Genomic DNA, 20,179 nt, shown 5'->3' with positions numbered 1-20,179 from the left:
TTAGCCAGGATGGTCTCGATCTCCTGACCTCGTGATCCGCCCGCCTCGGCCTCCCAAAGTGCTGGGATTACAGGCGTGAGCCACCGCGCCCGGCCTCTGATAGGAATTTCTTATTGGAGATTCCCTTTGTGTGTCCAGCCCGGTGGTAGGCTCTGAGAATACAGTGACGAACAAGGTAAACAAAACATACATAATCTCTCCCATCATGAAGCTTACGTTCCAGGAAGGAAGCTAGACCTTCGATAGATAATTATCATTTAAAATTAAACCTTGTAATCAGTGCTATGCAAGAAAAATAAGGCAGAATTAGGGGCTGTAATGAAGGACCTGTTTACAAAGCATTAGGAAAGCCTTCATGGAGGAAATAAGACAAGGAAGAAACACTTGTGAACAATAGGAAGGTATGTGGAGTGAGAGAGAGTTAAGGAACAGAGATTTCTAGACAATCCCTAAGGAAGGGAAAAGCAGAGCTTTATTGCAGAAACGGACTAAAGGCAGTATTCTTTGAATGTGATGAGAGGATATTGTAAGCCAGGATAATCATTTTGAATTTTAACCTAGGTACAATTGGGATCTACTTTTAAGAAGACTGACTTGATCAGATTTGAATCTTAAGAAAATTCATTATGTTAAAAAAAAAAGGGGAGGGGGCTAAAGAAAGGATAAGAGTAGTCAGCACGCTATTAAGGAGGCTATTGCGGACGTCCAGATGTTACAAACGCTTGTGACTTGGCCCCAAGTATTGGCAGTGACCCTGGAGAGAAGCAGATGGATCTGAAATTTATTTTGGAGTTAGCATAACATTAAATGATGCAATGGCATCAGTAATGACTCCCAGTTTTCTCTACGAGACGCTGGGTGGGTAAAGTAAAATGTGTTGAGCTTGAGAGAATTCAGGAGTAGCTAATCCTGGGTGTCCCTTCCGATGGGGATTGGAACACTGAAAACCATAAACTCTACTTTGGAGAGTAATATTAAATTTGTGATGTTCCCGAGACATCGAAAAAAGTGGAGATTTAACCAGGCATTTAGATATATAGGTCTATACTTCCAGAAAGATATCTGGTCTGGAGATATGACTTGGGAGTTATTGACTCTACAGATGGTGTGTAAATGGGTTGGAAGTGGATAAGATTTGGGGAAGAGAAGAATGAAATAATAAAATGATCCAGGATTAAGCCCTGAGGAATGCTAATAGTTACTGATAAAAAAAAAAATGAAAAGAATGAAGCAAATGAATGTGACTTTTCTGTTTCATTTTGTCTAAGTCTTTTAAGCCAGAGAAAACATAATGTGGAACAGTGTTTTTATGTGTGTTTTATCACTAGAGATTGGAAATTGTCAAGCTGTACTTAAGGAGCAGGGAGGGTCCATGGGGAACAGCATCTTTCCTGATGCTGTTGCATTCATCAAAGCGTACATGAATCTCTTCTGATATTTTTGTTTGAGGAACATGAATATAAGCTCATGCTCCTAGCATAGCAATTAGTTTAGAGATTTATCATTGTTTTGTTTTTACTTTTGAATTATTAACTGTAGACACAGCCCTAAATTTTTTTTTGTTTTCTTTATCACAAATACCTTTTTTTGGTTTAAGGTTCTAAATTTCATTTTCCATGGCTTGAAACTGTTTTGCACTTCCTCTCCTTGCTTTATATTTTGAGTTTACACACTAACCTGCCAAAGAGACATCTAGTTTATAGGCTTGATTTTGGAAAGCAGACAGAAGAGAGCAGATACTGAACATATGTTCCGCTGATATTGATGAAGTGAGGTTGGAAAGAAGCTTGGAAGCAGTCTATTTCCCTCCAACTGCCACCCCCTCAATGAATATTTTGGGTACCCTTATGCTGGAACATTCCAAATAAGTGCCCCAGCTATGGGTTGGTTTTTTATTTTATTTTTTCCTCATAATGATTCTGAAAGCCTTTAGGATGATTTAGAATTGTTCTACAAGTGGAACATAAACCAAAACAAAGCAATTCATGGACTCTAATTTTAAATGGGTGATAGATGATTTCAATGCAAATTGTAAAGACTGAAAATGGTGTGACCAGAGAAATGCCCCCTAGATGGTTAAGTACTCAATAAATGACAGAAGCAGGGTGTAGTATGAACCTGTTTCTTGGGAAAATAGATTTGAAGTTAGACAAAAATCTGTTTAATCAAAGTCTAGATATGATCTTTTGCTAACTTTTGTGTTTTGTTGCTTTGGTTTTTTGGAGTTTTTTTTTTTTGCACTTCAAGAAGTCTTTTTGATCTGAGGTAGGGTAGTCAACTCTATTAAGCATAAAGTGATTGGTTACAGGTGTTTTAACAAACACTTGGAGGAGTTTGGGTAAGTTGAAGTACGAACACATTATTTGAAGTCACTGTTGTAGAGGTGCACTATTATGTCCCTCCTGATGTAGCCATTAATGTTCCTACAAGAAATCTGAATTATCATGACAGCTTTTTTTTTCTTTTTTCTTTTTTTAATTTTAGATTCAGGGGATACATGTGCAGGTTTGTGACATGGGTGTATTGTGTAATGGTGAGGTTTAGGCTTCTAGTGAACCCATCACCCAAATCGTGAACATTATATTCTGTCAGTAATTTTTCAGTCCTCATTCCTCTCTCAGCTTCTTCCCTTTTGTATTCCTAGGTGTCTATTTTTTCCATCTTTGTTTCCCTGTGTATCCATTGGTTAGCTCCCACTTTCAAGTGAAAATGTGGTGTTCAATTTTCTGCTTCTGAGTTATTTCATTTAGGATAATAGCCTCCAGCTCCATCCATGTTGCTGCAAAGGACATGATTTCATTCTTTTTTGTGGCTGCATAGTATTCCATGGTGTTCATATAGTGCACTTTCTTTGTCCAACCAACACATAGATTGTTAACCACATAGATTGATTCCATGACTTTGCTATTGTGAATAGTGCTGCAACAAACTCACAAATGTAGATGTCTTTTTGATATAGTTATTTATTTTCCTTTGGGTAGATACCCAGTAATAGGATTTCTATATCAAATAGTAGTTCTTATTTTCATTCTTTAAGAAATCTCCATACTGATTTCCATAGGGGTTGAACTAATTTACATTCCCACCAACAGTGTGCAAGCTTTCCCTTTTCTCTGCAACCTCACCAACATCTAATATTTTTTGACTTTTTAATACTAGCTATTCTAATTTGTGTGACTTGGTATCTCATTGTGGTTTTAATTTGCATCTCCCTGATGATTAGTGGTACTGAGCATTTTTTCATTTGCTTTTTGGCCACTTGAATGTCTTTTCTTTTCTTTCTTTTTTTTTTTTTTTTTAGAAGTGTCTGTTAATTTCCTTTGCCCACTTTTAATGGAGCTATTTGTTTTTTTTCTTGTTGATTTGTTTAAGTTTCTTATAGTTTCTGGATATTAGTCATTTGTCAGATGTACAGTTTGCAAGTATTTTCTCCCATTCTGCAGTTGTCTGTTTATTTTTGTTAATTGTTTCTTTGCTGTGCAAAAGCTCTTTAGTTTAATTAAGTCCCATTTGTTCATTTTTGTTTTTGTTGCATTTGCTTTTGCAATTAGTCTTAGTCATTAATTCTTTACCTATGCCAATGTCCAGAAGAATTGTTCCCAGGTTTTCCTTTTTATGGTTTCAGGTCTTGCATTTAAGTCTTTAATTGATCTTGAGTTAATTTTTGTATATAGTGACACATAGGGTCCAGTCATTCTTCCGCATAGTGCTAGCCAGTCATTAAATAGGGAGTCCTTTCCCCATTGCTTATTTGTATTGACTTTGTCAAAGATTAGTTGTAGGAATATAAATTTATCTTTGCATTCTCTATTTTGTCTCATTGCCTTATGTGCCATTTTTATACCATTACCATGCTTTTTTGATTACTATAGCCTCATCGTCTCAGAGCATAGTGTGAAGTCAGGTAATGCGATGCCCCCAGCATTGATCTTTTTGCTTAGAATCTTTTTGCTTTGGCTGTTTGGGCTCTTTTTTGTTTCCATATTAATTTTAGAATTGTTTTCTCTAATTCTGTGAAAAATGACATTGGAAATTTGATAGGGATTGCATTGAATCTGTAGATTGTTTTGGGTAGCATAGTCACTTTAATGATATTGATTCTTTCTATCCATGAGCATGGAATGTTTTTCCACTTGTCCATGTCATTTATGATTTCTTTCATCAGTGTTTTGAAGAAATCATAATCAATTCCTGGTAGAGATCTTTTACCTCCTTGGTTAAATGTATTCCTAGGTATTTCATTTTTAATAGTCATTTTCTTATATATGTCTAAATTTTAATCACAGCAAATTTATGGTGTAATCCTATCTTAATTAGATGAATGGTGTCCTTTGTTGGGGATTTAATAAAATCTAATACTACTTAGCTGGACCAAGTGGCTAAGATGACATTTGAGTCCATAGTGAACCTTGTAGCCCTTCTTTTATCTGGGGTATCTACTACACAGAGAAAATATTGGTATTCTATAAACATGTCTAAGATCCATTGGAGTATGTATGGTTAGCTCTGTTTATTTTCTCTTTGGTTAAAATAAAAATACGTAACATTTTCACTGTAATCTGTTTGGAAGGAAGACAGTAAACAATTTTAAAAATTAATTCTACAGAGAAACATGTACTACTTTTTCTGATTAAAGAAAAAAAAAAAGAAGAAAAGAGCCCACAACAGCTCAGAAGCCTCCAGAAATACTGTTTTATTTTGGAAGCTGAAAAGGGCATATCTAATTAACAGTACAAGACAAACTGAAAGTCCTATAAACAGGAATAGAATACATGCTCTCTTTGGTTTTGTTTGCTTCTGAGCAACTAGATTCAACATTATTCCCCCCCACTCCATGCCCCATCTCTTATGCATTGTTGTTTCAGGACAGCTGTGATTCAAACTGGGCTGATTTTCCAGATCTATTAAACCCTTCGTCTGCATTGTGGATCAAATACATTAACTTGCTGTCTGCAGTGCACAGCGGGAAATCATTCTCTTCCACATTTTGCTTTGTGTCATTTTTGTTTCATACCAACATGCTCTGACACACCCACATAGCTCAGGATTTCAGCAGTCAAGTATCTCCTTTTCTTCCTTGATAGGTCTTAGAACATTTTAAATTGGTGTATTCTCTTTTGTCTTTTAAGTATTGAATCACTTGCAAACATTTCTGCTTGCATGAATATTCTTCAAAATGCTCCATATACCTACAAGCTGAAATGGAACGTTAGAATCATTCAAACACAAATTTTGATTTTATTCCTTTGAGAGGTGATAGGTGCTTGGCATGAACTAGCAGGAGAAATATTGTCTACCAAGAGTAAGATGAGAGAGAAAGAGAGAGAGACAGACAGAGAGAAAGAAAGAGAATCTGCCATGTATTCTTGTAAACAATATATGATATCTTAGAGGTTATTTTAAAATTAATATATTGAAGTGAATTGTTTCATTGACTGAATGGCTTTTCCGTAGAAAGACTCCAGCTATCATCAGTTATCAGTTACATTATTGGTGGTCTTTACAAACTTGACTATAAATGTTGAGACATTATTTGAGAAATACATATACGTGTGTGTATATGTGTGTATAAGTATCTATTGGTATCTCTGCATGTTAGTTAAAAATATAATAATATGCCAGGTACAAACAATGAAGATAGCTACTCCACAATATTCATTTAGTTTGATATTTAAGCTGATAAAACAAGAAAATATATTTTTAAAATTTTGTGCTAGACTACATTAGAAAGATTTTCTTTAAAGATGTAAGCTTTATAGAGGTCATTTTAAAAAGATGATTTATCAAATTTTACACAGTTAAAGATAGTGAAAATAAAGAGCACATTGAAAAATAACTAGATGGACATTTTCACTGTGAAACAGAGTTCCTGAAGTGACACTATGTTCACTTCTGATCATGGTCATTGTATAACCATTGAGTCTTTGTATAATTGCTGTGAGTAGTGTCACTACCATTTTCCCTTCACATTTTTTCTATAGATATTTAAATGAAGCAACTGTATACAAATTTATTCATTTTGTCAGTTATAATCAAGTTATTCTCTCTTAATCTTTCTAGCTTCACTCTGTGTGTGTGTGTCTGTGAGTGTGTACATAACATGTGATATTTATATCCATCTTCCTTCTTGATCACAAGCAACAGAAACCACCAATACTATTTTACTTAAGCTGAAATACATTTGAAATATATCATATAACTTGCAGAGTTGATGGGAAAATTTGAAAACCAGGGTGAGAAGATGACAGACATCAAGGTCATCCCTAGGTTTTGATACGTGTACAGAACAGTCATTGCTTACTGCTGCTGCCATCACTACTTCCTCTTTCATTCCTCTGCTATGACTATCTCTGCCACTATCATTATCTGATTTTCCTTATCTCTCTAGTCTGTGCTTCACATGCTCAAGAGTCAAATTCCTAGGCCAAAGTCACGTGCACATGCCCTAATTGCTATAGGGTAAGGAGTAAAAAGGTCTCCTCTATTTACACTTCCTTGGCAGGAGGCAGGACACTGCATACCCTCAATGGTAAACACAATGCCAATTACTCAAGAAAAGAAATGGAGGATGAATGTTGGACAGTTAAGAAATGATGAAGGTCTGCCACATTTTTCATACAGGTTGGCTTTCTCTTTGAATATTTTCACTTAGCTAGTGTACCAAAACAGTTCTACATGTCCACCAAATTAAGGGTCTGATTAGTTTAATGGCCTTCATTTGCCATACTTTTCTCAAGAAAGATTATACAGTGCATGTACTTACTCTCATTTAGCAAATTTAAATTTGAGTGACAATATATTCCAGCTAGTGTTATCCATGCCCTCAGTAGTTTTATTGACTGGAGAGCCACTGTAAAAAATAATAAAGTTACAGTATGGTAAGGGTTCTACTAAATATCAACTAAGTAGTATATGGACCCCGAGAAAGAAACAGAAAATTCTGTGGGGCAAAGTCAGAAAACACTTTCACAGAGCAGGGAATATTTGAGCTAGGTCATGAAAGATGACCATGCAACAAAAAAGGAGAACATTCTTTGTTGAAGAGACAAGATAATGTCATCACAAAGCATTTTGAAAATGCCTTCTATATTTGTAAATAGGAAGATATCAGTTCACTAGATGTATAAGAAGGCATGAAGGAGGATAGCAACAGATGAGTTCAGACAGGTAGAAAGGGGGGCCTGATTACAAATGCTGAGATCACCAAGAAGTTTGTCTACTACACTACAGGTGATAGGCAACTCACAAAAGTCTTTAAACAAGGAAGTGAGTTTTGGGGAAGATAATTTCAACAATGGGGAAGATTAATGGGAGTGGAGTCATGCAGGAAGACTGGGAAGGACAGTGGTGCGCAACCTTTGTGGTGAGGGAGTGGTGTGTGTAGCTGAATTTGAGGTAGAGACAAAAAGTAATTAAACTGGAAGCAGAAATCTTAGAATGGGGAAAAGTAAGACATATTTGTTCACAAAGTATCTTTTAACATTTTCTGGTTTCTGTGAAGTCACATTTTGTTAATGCTGGTTGATGTTTATCTACCTAGAAAGAATGACAGAAATTTCAGGAACAAAGGTAACTGTGAATTAGGTACCAACATTTTTGTGGACAGTCTTCATGAAGTCAGCAAATAATGGAGATGAGTATGTGGAAAGGGTGGATTATTTGGACTTTTCAAAAAGAAGTTATTGGGCAAACATGATGGCTCATGCCTGTAATGTCAACAGTTTGGAAGGTCTAAGTGGGAGGATCACTTGAGGCCAGGAGTTTGAGATCAACTTGGGCAACAGAGCAAGATCCATCTTTACAATAATTTTTTTAAAAAATAGAAATTAGCTGGGTATGATGGCTTTCACCTGTAGTTCTAGCTACTCCGAATGCTCAGGCAAGAGGATCACTTGAGCCTAGGAGGTAGAGGCTTCAGTCAGCCATGATCATGCCACTGCACTCCGGCCTGGGCAACAGAGTGAGACCCTGTCTTAAAAACATTAAACAAATGAAAAGAAATGAAGCTACTCAGTGACAATGAAAGAAACTGATTTGTAAGTGGCCTTCAGGAAGCAGAAGGAGGCTACTTGTCTTTCCCGTGATTTTATGAATCCATTGAGGAGATCTGCAGAAGTGGTGTCACTGCCAGAGGAAACCAAGGCTTCATTTGCAAAGAGGAGTACTTTCTTAAAACTGAGAAATTTGGAAATATATCATAGAACTTGTAAAGCTATGGTGAAAGTTGGCCCATGAGTGTGTTTATAGAAGGTAGAACTAGATGGCATAAGACTCAGGAATGATGCAGGAGGTGATAAATGTTTTGGTTTAGAGTAGGAAGGAGAGTGAAACACAGTAGATCTTCTTTAACAATAAAATTTTCACTCATTTGGAATTTTGAAAACTGTGTTTGAAAACCAGCTGTGCCATTTAAATTCTGGGCATTTGTTTCTTCATTTATAAAATTCAAGTTTGAACTAGGCTTCTTTGAACTAAATTCTTCTTGCCACCAGACAACATTCTTCTTTTTCATTACCTAGAGGAACATTGCCTGCCTGAAGCCTAAGGAAGTAGCCTTCCCTGTGCCACACAGCAGACCCCTTAATGATTCAATGAATTTCTCATTGACTTGTATAGTGCTTCAAAAGAAAACACTTAGGCATCAGACATGATTTTAAGTGCAAGTTCTTCATTTATATGAGATTAAAGAACTGCAAAACTGTACAAGAGAAATAGTCACCTGCTGATTGCAGGCCTGTGGGTTTCTTGGAAAAACTCAGCAATTTTGCTCATCCAGGACTATCTTTTTGCCCAGTTCCTCTGATTCTGAAGGAAGTTGAAAAGATAGTTTTCCTTTGCTGTATCCAACATCCTTTTCTACAGTTGATTTAAGAAATGGCAATCTAACATTTTATTGATACTGATATTGAAAATACATAAAATCCAATGACTGAGATAAATCTTACATATGTGTCATATTTCTATAGATTTTTTTTGACCAACATTTTATTTTGAAAATCTTCATGCACATGGTAAGGTTGAAAGAATCATACAGTGAACACTACGTACTCGAAATATAGATTCTAAAATTAGGCCAAGTATAGTGGCTCATGCCTGTAATCCCAGGGATTATGGAGGCTGAGGTGGGAGAATTGCCTGAGGACAGGAGTTTGAGACCAGCACAGGCAACATAGTGAGACCATGTCTCTACCAAAAAAAAAAAAAAAAAAGTGAGCCCAGTGCAGTGCTGCATGCCTGTAGTTATAGCTACTCAGGAAGCTGAGGCAGGAGGATCGCCTGAGCCCGGGAGTTCAAGGTTACAGTGAAGTATTATAATCATGCCATTCCACTCCAGCCTGGGCAACAGAATGAGACCCTGTCTCAAAAAATAATAATAGTTAATGCCAGGTGCGGTGACTCATGCCTGTAATCCTAACACTTTAGGAGGCTGAGGCAGGTGAATCAGTTGAAGTCAGGCCAATATGGCAAAACCCTGTCTCTACTAAAAATACAAAAAATAGCTGGGTGTGGTGGCAGGTGCCTGCAATACCAGCTACTCGGGAGGTTGAGGCAGGAGAATCACTTGAACCTGAGAGGCAGAGGTTGCAGTGAGTTGAGATCGTATAGCTGCACTCCAGCCTGTGCGACAGAGCAAGACTCTATGTCAATAATAATAATAACAACAACAATAATAATGATAAATTAACATGTGACTGTATTTGCTTTATTGCATATCTATCCATCTGAACATATCTACCCATAAATCCATTTTATCTTTTAATAAACTGCAAACCTCATTCCTATACACATGATCATGAATATCGTTAACCGGAGTTGAATACTGCTATGTTTCTTTTCAAGCTCAAATTTATCTACATTGAAATGCATAAATTATCACCCAGTGTAACATTCACTCACTGAATGTAATATTTAATTAACAAATACATACACCATTATAATACAAACTGCTATCAAGAATATTATCATCATCCCAGAAATTTTCTTTATGCCCCTTCCCAGTCAGACTCTGCCCCCAAGCCCCCAAAGGCAACCATTTTTCCTGTTTTATTTTCCCAAAAGATTAGGTATGTTTAAAAAGATCATATAAATGAATAATAGAGTATCCACTCTTTGGTGTAAACTTCTATTATGTGGCATAATCCTTTTTGGAGTCATCAGCGTTGTTGCGTGTATCAGTAATTTGTTCCATTTTTTTGTTAGATAATATTTCATTGTTTAAATACACCACAGTTTTTGTATCATTTCTCCCATTTCATGGAAACCTAAGGTGTTTCTAGGTTTGGCTATTATGATAAAAACTTCTAGGAACATTTTTTTTTAGATCTTTTTATGGACATGTAGTGTCGTTTATCTTGGATATGTATCTAACGGGAAAATGTGAAGGACTTTTGTATTTATTAAAAACTACCTGTTTTCTAAAAAGGTTATGCTAATTTACATTCCCAATAGCAATAGCAATTTACATTCCCAATAGCAATGCAGCAGACTTTCAGTTGTTCCACAAACTTTTTAATATTTGGTGTCGTCAATCTCTTTAATATAATGCCATTTAATCTAAAACATGAGAACTTTGCCAATATATAGGTCCAGTTACCATGATCTCTCACCCACCATTTCTTCATTATAGTTGTCATATATATTCTATTTACAAACATAGGCAATGATGTGGTTTTTGCCTTAAATATTAATATGCATTTAAAAGAATTTAAGAGGGAAAATATCTATTGACTTCAAGTGTACTTATACTTTCTTTTATCATCTCCAATTTTCTATTAATCACATATAGTGGATTTTTTTAAAAATTCTAGATACTGTGTTACATTTTTCAGTTACAGAATTTATATTCAATATTTTTTGTTGTTACTATTTCTTTTTTGATACAATAATTTTGTGTATGTGTGTTTGTCCTTGAGTATAGTTTAAAAGCTGCTTGAAGATGCTTGTTTGCTTGTTCCAACATTTGGTTGATCTCAGTACAGTCTCCATTGATTGCTTTTTCTCATAAGTATGAGTTACTTTGTATTGCTTTCTTATATGTCTAGGTTTTTTTTTTTTTTTTATTGCAACCTGGATGTCATGAATAGTATATTGTAGAAACTCTGGGTTTTGTTATGTTCCTCTGAAGAGCACTCACTCATTCTTTTTTGTTGTTGCATCAGTTGGTTAACTTGATTGGGCCCAAACTTTTCTTTCCTGTAGAATGCACGACCTAAAATCTCTGTTCAGTTTTTCAGTCCTAGTTGGACTACTTGGAATCTGCTTAGGGCATGTGTAGGTATGGCATCATTGAGCAATTTGAACGGAGTTTATGCACAGATTGAGGCTCTCTTTCTGTGGCCCTCTCTTTACAGCTGCTGTGGCTATTTTTAGTTTTGTTGACTAGTTCTTCAAGCCAGTAAAACTGTGGGTTTCTATTTGAGTTTTAGCCATCCAGTGCCTTTTCCTTCTAAGTATTCATAGCCCTCCTGGCTTACCTGTTCTTGGGTGCACTCCAGGTATCTGGTGTTTGCTGTGTGTATATATATATACACACATATGTGTGTGTGTGTGTATATATATATATATACACACACTAAATATATATATAGGTGTATATATAGGTGTATATATATGTGTGTGTATATATATAGGTGTATATATATATGTATATATATAGGCATATATATGTATTTGGTGTATATACACCAAATATATACACAGGATTTATAGTTGTTATCTATGGGAGCTTTGCTCTGATAAAAGCTACTTCACAATTATTAAAAATAGAACCTCCATAAGTAGATTTTAAAATGCTTCTGCCTTTGAAACCAAAAAGTGGGATTTTGAGAATGTAGATCATCAAAATCATGCCAACATGTATGAACATACTACATTATTTGAGAAAGCAAATACAGTATAAACACATCCAAATAAAAACAGTGGAAATTTGGTGATTTTTTTCAAATGTTTGCCATATTGTAGCAGAATTTCAATTTTTCACATGATATACACTTAGCCTTTTTCTAGATATTCTGTTACCACATATATATGTATGCTATAGAACAGAATATATTATTCTATATTTTATATGAATAGTCTAATCTCTAATAAAATATATAGTATAAACAGAATATTGTTTGATTTTTTGTTCAGACATTGTTCCTTATAACCAGAACTCCAACTAATTTAGTCTAGTGCTATGCAGAAAAAAAATGTCAATCATAGTTGTATGGATAATGATCACTGGCTTTTATGTCATTAACATTACAGGACCTTAAATTGAGTTAAGAAGCTGTAAGTCAATACTCTCTAAAGGTTCATCAGTTATTTATAGTTCATTTACACTCCTAACATTTACATAATATTAACCAAGTAACACATATTGAATATGGAAATAAATATTGCCCTGGTGCTTTTGAATGGGAATAAGTAGGCACAGCATAATAGATTTAACATATAATGAAAATGGGTTGCAATCTATAATAAGACATGCTGAAGATTCAATAAAAGCTCACATATTGATTCATTCTTCAAACTGGTCATTAGCAATTAATTGGAGACCTTCACTGACCAATATGCTTAACTGATTTTTAAAAATAAACAGCAAAATAGCTGATGAAATTTCATAAAACAACTGTTCCCTGACCATAAAACAAGGCAATTAAATTGTGCAAAGGTTAATTTTTGAGCACATAATCAACAACTGTAATAGAAACAAATCAAAGACAAGAATTGAAAGATCCTAAATGTAAATTTTATTACTATCTTAAGTTTTATGGATAGAAAACTCTATGAAGCAATAATGGATTGGTGAGGGATAAGTTACTTATTTTATTAAAGAGTTAAATAAGCTTTGCCAAGGACCAGATTTTGGTTCTACTTTAGGCCCTGACAAGAAGTCTTATAAGCTTTTTAAAGAGCTCTCTTGAAATCATAGTTATCAGTCTTACTAATTCATAACTTTGTACATATCATTTATCTTCTCTGAGCTGCACTTCCTTCATTTATAAAGTGGAATTAATAAAATTTATACAATGGGTTATATGGGAATTAAATAATATGAAGAATATAGAATAGCTTCAGAATCAATGTTTCTTCTACTCTGTAATCCCTTTGTAGCTGTATCATTTTGCTCTCTTTAATTACTTAATTGTGTGGGATAATTGGCATATAATCCAATTCTATATTTTCTGAACATACAACATGAAGAAAATACTTTTTCCCTGGTCTGTTCTCTTCCTTCCATGATTGCTCAGGCCTGGGAAAGTACAGGTCTTGCCTGCTCCAATCAGGTCTTTCAAGGCTCACCAAAGCAGGGCATGGGGAGTCTTACCCATACCTGCAAAACAGGACTGAGGCCATGGTCAGGGTCAAAACTAGTCAGTGCTGAGGGAGGAGGCAAAAATTCAAGAGAAAAACTGACAATGCCCTGGTGAAGTTTTAGAAATGTTAGCACCTGCCTGTGATGACTTTTGTGTAAGTACACTGGCTGTCTTTGAAGGGGGCAGATGGAACTAGACTACTTAAACTCATCATATAAGCCAGCAAGAGAAGTATAATTTTACAGATTCCCAGCATGTCTCTTTGTTCTTACTACCTATTTTTCTATACTGTAAATTAAATTTTAAAGAACTGGAGAAAAATCCACTAAAACAAATTACTAACAGTGACAAATAAACAGTGGTTTATGTTAATATGTAAGTGCACCATTGTATTAGTTCATTCTCATGCTGCTAATAAAGACATACCCAAGACTGGAGAATTTATAGAGAAAAATAGATTTAATAGACATTTCCACATGGCTGGGGAGGCCTCACAATCATGGTGGAAGGCAAAGAAGTAGCAAAGGCAGGTCTTCTTACATGGTGGCAGGCAAGAGAGCATGTGCAGGGGCACGGCCCTTTATAAAATTGCCAGATATCACGAGACTTATTTACTAGCACGAGAACAGCATGAGAAAACCCTGCCCCCATGATTCAAATATCTCCCATCTTGTCCCTCCCACAGCACAGGGGGATTATGGAAGCTACAATTCAAGATGAGATTTGGGTAGGGACACAGCCAAACCGTATCAAGCATTATGTATATTCAGTGTGTAACCTATCTGTATCTGTATATATATCCGCATCTATATCCAGAAAATTACATAACCTTGTATGTTGAACAATTACAGATTAAAGTACTCTGACTCACTCATCATTCACATAAGCTTTCAGCATAGAGACCATACTCATATGCCATTTCCTCTGCCTGATATGTTTGGTTTTACTTTCTTCATTTTCCCAAACAGATAAACTTCTATTTCTCCTTGAAAATTCAGCTCAAGATTACTTCTCATGATAAGCCCATCTTAGTAATAGTTTCATTCTCAAATCCTTTACTGTCTGGCATGATATGTGCTCGAAACATATTTGATGAAAGAATCCTTGTACAGTTAAATGCAAAATGGTGATGAATGATAAAAGAGACAGATATACAGACAAACTTTATTTATTTAATCATATATCATTTGTTTATCTAGAAAATAAAATGTCTAAGATAGATAATGGCGTGGAGACCATCTAATTATTTTTAAATTAGATGGTCTGATAAACTTCACAAAATTGTTAACCTGATAAACTTCACAGAATTGTTAGACAGTTTTCACTAAGCCTTACATCATGGAAAAGATAAAAAGAAAAAAGATAAAAACTTTTATGTGGTACTCTACTTTTTATAAAACATTACATTTTCTAATGAAAGAAATAATACTTTATGAATGTTTAATATTTCTGTAACCAAATATTACATAAGCTTTCCTTACATCACATTGACAGACTGGTTCATCGTGTTGGGGCCAGAGAGCACAGAGATGAGGGGGGGAATAAATTTATCAGGAACAATAAATGAGATAGTGATTAAGTGAAAAAGTAGGTACCATTGGCAAATCAGGAAAAATTGGGAACCTCAACTCTCAGCTGGAGAAAAACACAAGGCAGGAGGCCAAATGAGAGCTGGGGGGCACTATTTTGGAGGAGCAGAATCAAGGGATTTTAAAGATGTATGTATGGGGAGGAGAAAAGAAAGAACAGATTGTTTGGGTGCAGCTCTTTGGGAGATCTTAAGCATGACTGAGACAAAAACTGAGCTGTCACTTGATCTTTTGAATTCATTTTCCTATGGAATTTTTACAGTGATTACAATAAAGATTTAAACTATTTATAATTGCCATTTTTACTGTACTATTATCTTTAAAGAAATAGTAATAATCAATACATAGAAGTCTAATAATCAAATATTATAAAAATTTTCCTAATTTACTTTCTTTTTTAATTTTTTGTTTCTTTCAATTCCAAGGCCAACCAGGTCCGCAAGGTAGCACTGGATCTATGTTGGTTTCATACAACATTGTAGATGCCATTCAGTGGAGTGATTAAGAGGATAGACTCTGGAGCCAGATTGCTTTGGTTCAAATCATAGCTCTGCTACTTGCTAGCTGTAATCATGCGCAAGTTACTTAACACCTCTGTGCCTTCTCAATAAAATAGAGATATTAGTGGTATGAAGCTCATGTGGATGTTTCGTGTAGCAAATCAGTTCATGCAGAAAAATAATGTAGGAACAGTGTCTGACAATAGTGCCTGGCACATTGCAAACATTCAACAATGCTGGCTATTATGATTATAATTATTATTATTATATGCAGATGATACAGACAAACATTTATGAGTCCAATATTTATAATCTAATTATTCATTTATTTTACAAATATATTGAGTGCCTACTCTGTCCCTACTATGTGCCAAGCTTTGAGGATAAGGCAGAAAACAAATTCAAGATCTAGGGATCTCAGTAAAATATCAAGTCATAAGATTTAGTCAGGAAAGTTATTTCTCTCTCTTTCTTTCTTTCTTTCTTCCTTCCTTCCTTCCTTCCTTCCTTCCTTCCTTCCTTCCTTCCTTCCTTCCTTCCTTTCCTTCCCTTCCTTCCCTTCCTTCCTCTCTTCCTTCTCTCTCTCTCTCTTTCTGTCTTTCTTGACAGAGTCTTCCTCTGTCTCCCAGTCTGGAGTGCAGTGATGTGATCTCAGGTTACTGCAACCTCCATCTCCGGGATTCAAGCAATTCTCCTGCCTCAGCTTTCTGAGTAGCTGTGATTACAGGCGCCCACCACCATGCCCTGCTAATTTTTGTACTTTCAGTAGAGACAGGGTTTCACCATGTTGGCCAGGCTGGTCTTGAACTCCTCACCTCAAGAGATCCACCCACCTCAGCCTCCCAAAGTGCTGGGATTACAGGTGTGAGTCACCATGCCCAGCGAGGAATGACTTTCTATCAGAAGTTGAATTGATATAGACCTACTTGGCACATATATAGAGCTAAAACAACCTAGATGATCAGCATATTTTCTCCACAGAGTCAAATTATCTGTAAACTCAAATGTACCTTCTCCAAGAACAGATTTTTCAGTTAAAGAGTGGCTTTTGATGACTGACTTTGCTATACTGTTATTGAAAAAGGGTCTATAAAATGCAAATGCTAGACATGTATGAAGCACAACTGACATTAAGTTACAGGAAGAAAAGAGACTGAATTTAGTTCTCAGAGGGAATAAAAAAATCTCTCCAGCCCTACACTTAGATGGACCTCTGAGATTGTTATCTATGAAAGTCAAAAACTTCTATTATATCTAAGACATAATTACTGGTGTATGATCATGGACTACTATAATGGCTTGTTTCTGCCAATATACTGCTTTATAATATTGCTGGATAGCATGGAAAGCAGTAAAAAATGGTTTTCCAAAATAAACATTCTCTATCTTCTCTAGTCTGGGGATAAAGAAGTTTTAATAATTATTTACACCAAAGGATAATTGGAGCATGAAATGACCATAAAAATATATTTGCATAGTTGTGAGGAAACATTAACGTGCAATTATGTCTTAATACTAGATATAAAATATATGAAATGGAAGATGGAAGATTTAGTGAGATCTTTTACCAATAACTTCAATAGAAGATTTGTTTTTTAGAATGTGTCCTAGAGACAGGACCTTCTTTCTAGCTAAATAATAGAGATGAAAAATTAAAAAGAGCCTTAAAATCCATACTTAAGACCCAGAAAGAAAAATAATATTCTTTTGATAACACATAGTATTTGTGTAGTATACTGAATTGTCAGGTATTTATCATTAATTATCTCATGTTGAGTTACTTTAATGCTCTGAAAAATATTTTATCTCCATTGCTTTTAAAATGCATCAAAATCATAACTTTGTTTCTGGTCTACACACCTTCATTTGTCCATCTTTTTCAGGTTTATTCCCTGCTGTCCTGAATCTTGCTTCTAATGCTCTTATCACAACCAATGCAACATGTGGAGAAAAGGGACCTGAAATGTACTGCAAATTGGTGGAACATGTCCCTGGGCAGCCTGTGAGGAACCCCCAGTGTCGAATCTGCAATCAAAACAGCAGCAATCCAAACCGTATGTATTTTAGTGTATATTTGTGTGGCACTGGGTAGGATCTATAATTGTGAGATGTTGAGGTCAAGTTGCATTAAATTCAAGGGTTTGTAATCCTAAGAATTCCTAGAATTCTTTTTTCCACTAAGAGCTTCTTCCTGGCCCCTCTCTTTCATTCAGCAAACATTATTAGACTGACTTCTATGTACTAAGTACAGTGATTGGAGATGATTCACCAGCTGAAGGCCTGGGGCAGTCATTGGGTTTACTAACTCCAGATACCAGAGTGGTTTCTGAGAACGTGGTTATTAACTCAGGCTATCGTCATTCATTGGTAATTTATGTGCCAGGTATTATACCTGAGATCCAGGAGGAATAAGGTAGGGTATGGTTTGAGCTACTGATATATAGTGTGGTAAGTACAAAGGAAAGAATCAGCACAGGGTTCTGCAGAATAGAGAGGATGGCCACAAAGTCAGTCCTGGTGTAAGTAAAGGCTTGCTAGAAGGAATGATATCCAAGCTGATAACCAAGGACATGAGATAAACAAGGGTATGAGATAAACAGGTAAAGAGGTGAGGGAGGGGAAGAGGAGAAGTCATGCCAGGAAGAGAAATCAGAATTAGACAGAAAATCCTAGTTACTCAGGGAGCTACAAGTAGTTAGGAATGACTAGAACTAAAAGTGCCAAAGGGCAGAGAATAGAGATGAGACTAGAGCAGAAGGCTCGAGCCGGATTATGAAGGCATTTAACACCACAGGAGAGGTGATTTAGGGAGAGGCACCATGCGAAGCCCTCTTTCCGGCCTCTATGAACCACAATGATACCTCAGACTTATTGATGTATTTATTCAACAGGCCTTTGAATGCCTCCTATTAGCAATGCATTGTATTGGAGCATAATGTTAAATTATACATAACCCCTGATTCAGAGGACCTAGAGGGGAAATAGAGGCAAAAGAAAAGTAAATTTGGTGATAAAGGAACATGAATGCTCCATGTAGATGCTCAGGTCATCTAAAGATTCCTGATTAAGAAATCTTTATATCTATATATCTCTATCTCTATCTGTATCTATCTTTCTGACATGCCTTCTTCTCTTCTCCTCCCTCACCTCTCTCTCTGTATATATATATATAAATATAATATGCATAAAATAATATAGAAGGTGGATATATACTTATATGTAATCTATATAAAGGTAAATATGTATCTTATTTATATTATTTTTAATAAACAGATATATTATTTTGTTATTATTTTGTTTTTGAGGCAGAGTCTCACTCTGTCACCCAGGCTGGAGTGCAGTGATGCGATCTCAGCTCACTGCAACCGCCACCTCCTGGGTTCAAGCGATTCTCCTGCCTCAGCCTCCTGAGTAGCTGGGATTACAGGCACGTGACACCATGCCTGGCTATTTTTTTGTATTTTAAGTAGAGATGGGGTTTTGCCATGTTGGCCAGGCTGGTCTCAAACTCCTGACCTCAAGTGATCCACCCACCTCAGCATCCCAATAGATATATTTTTTGTTAATATTATTTTATACAGAATATATAAAAACGTAGATACATATATATATATGTGTGTGTGTGCGTGTGTGTGTAGAAAGAGAGAGAAAGGAGGTTAATAAAGTGAATACTTAATGCCAAGTGAGGTGAACTATGATGTGAGTAAAGCTTCACAGTTATATTATTTTAAAATTTGCTCAGTATTTCTTTTTCTTCTTCTTCTTTTTTTTTATTTTTATTTTTAGACGGAGTCTTGCTCTGTCACACAGGCTGGAGTGCAGTAGCGTGATCTCAGCTCACTGCAAGCTCCGCCTCCCGAGTTCACGCCATTCTCCTGCCTCAGCCTCCCCAGCAGCTAGGGCTACAGGCACCCGCCACCACGCCCAGCTAATTTTTTTTTTTGTTTTGTATTTTTAGTAGAGACAGGGTTTCACCGTGTTAGCCAGGATGGTCTCGATCTCCTGACCTCGTGATCCGCCCGTCTCGGCCTCCCAGAGTGCTGGGATTACAGGCGTGAGCCACTGCACCCGGCCTCTTCTCTATCTTTTTTAATAGACCTTATTTTTAGAGCAGTTTGAGATTCACAACAAAATTAAAAGTACAGAAATTCCCCATATATCTTCCGCCCCAACACATGTGTGGACTTCTCCATTACCAATATCCCCCTCCAGAGTGCTACATTTGTTACAGTCCGTGAACCCACATTGACAACAGCATCACCAGGTTCATAGACTGCATTAGGGTTTACTCTTGGTGCTCTACATTTTGTGGGTTTGGACAAACTTATAATGATATATATCTACCATTGGAGTATCACACAAAGTAGTTTCATTGCTCTTTTTTTTAATTACAAAATGTATGAGAGCTTTTTCTCTCACCATTTACATTTTTTATCCCAAAAAGAAGTGAAAGGCATTGTGCCTTTTTTCTTGGAGCTGGTTAAAGAGAGGCATGCATAGTTCCCTCATTATATAATTTAGGAATGCAGAAAACATTACTATATTTGAGCAACTGAGACATGTGATTAAAATTAGTGGTCATATATATCACAGAATATTAGAAAACATGTTAGACACCAAAGAAGGCAACCACCAGAAACCTTTCCTATTAATGATTCTGGTTCATTTCCTTCTCTTTTATTTTTGGTTTTGTTTTGTTTTGAGATGGAGTTTTGCTCTTGTTGCCCAGGCTGGAGTGCAGTGGCACAACCTCGGCTCACCGCAACCTCCGGCTCCTGGGTTCAAGAGA

The 20,179-nt window shown here is 36.0% G+C and overlaps 1 protein-coding gene across 1 annotated transcript in view; it reads left to right on the top strand.

The window, feature by feature from the left end:
• LAMA2 (laminin, alpha 2) overlaps positions 1 to 20,179 on the top strand; it is a 613,484-nt gene that overhangs the window by 136,036 nt on the left and 457,269 nt on the right. The window contains exon 3 of the mRNA XM_011951660.1: positions 17,274 to 17,444. Coding sequence (XP_011807050.1) covers positions 17,274 to 17,444 — 171 coding nt within the window. The remainder of the gene's footprint in view (positions 1 to 17,273; positions 17,445 to 20,179) is intronic.

This window comes from Colobus angolensis, unplaced genomic scaffold (genome assembly GCF_000951035.1).
Source record: "Colobus angolensis palliatus isolate OR3802 unplaced genomic scaffold, Cang.pa_1.0 Scaffold322, whole genome shotgun sequence".
NCBI lineage: Eukaryota > Metazoa > Chordata > Mammalia > Primates > Cercopithecidae > Colobus > Colobus angolensis.
The sequence above is the reverse complement of the archived record's forward strand: the minus strand, read 5'-3'. Positions and strand labels throughout refer to the sequence as shown.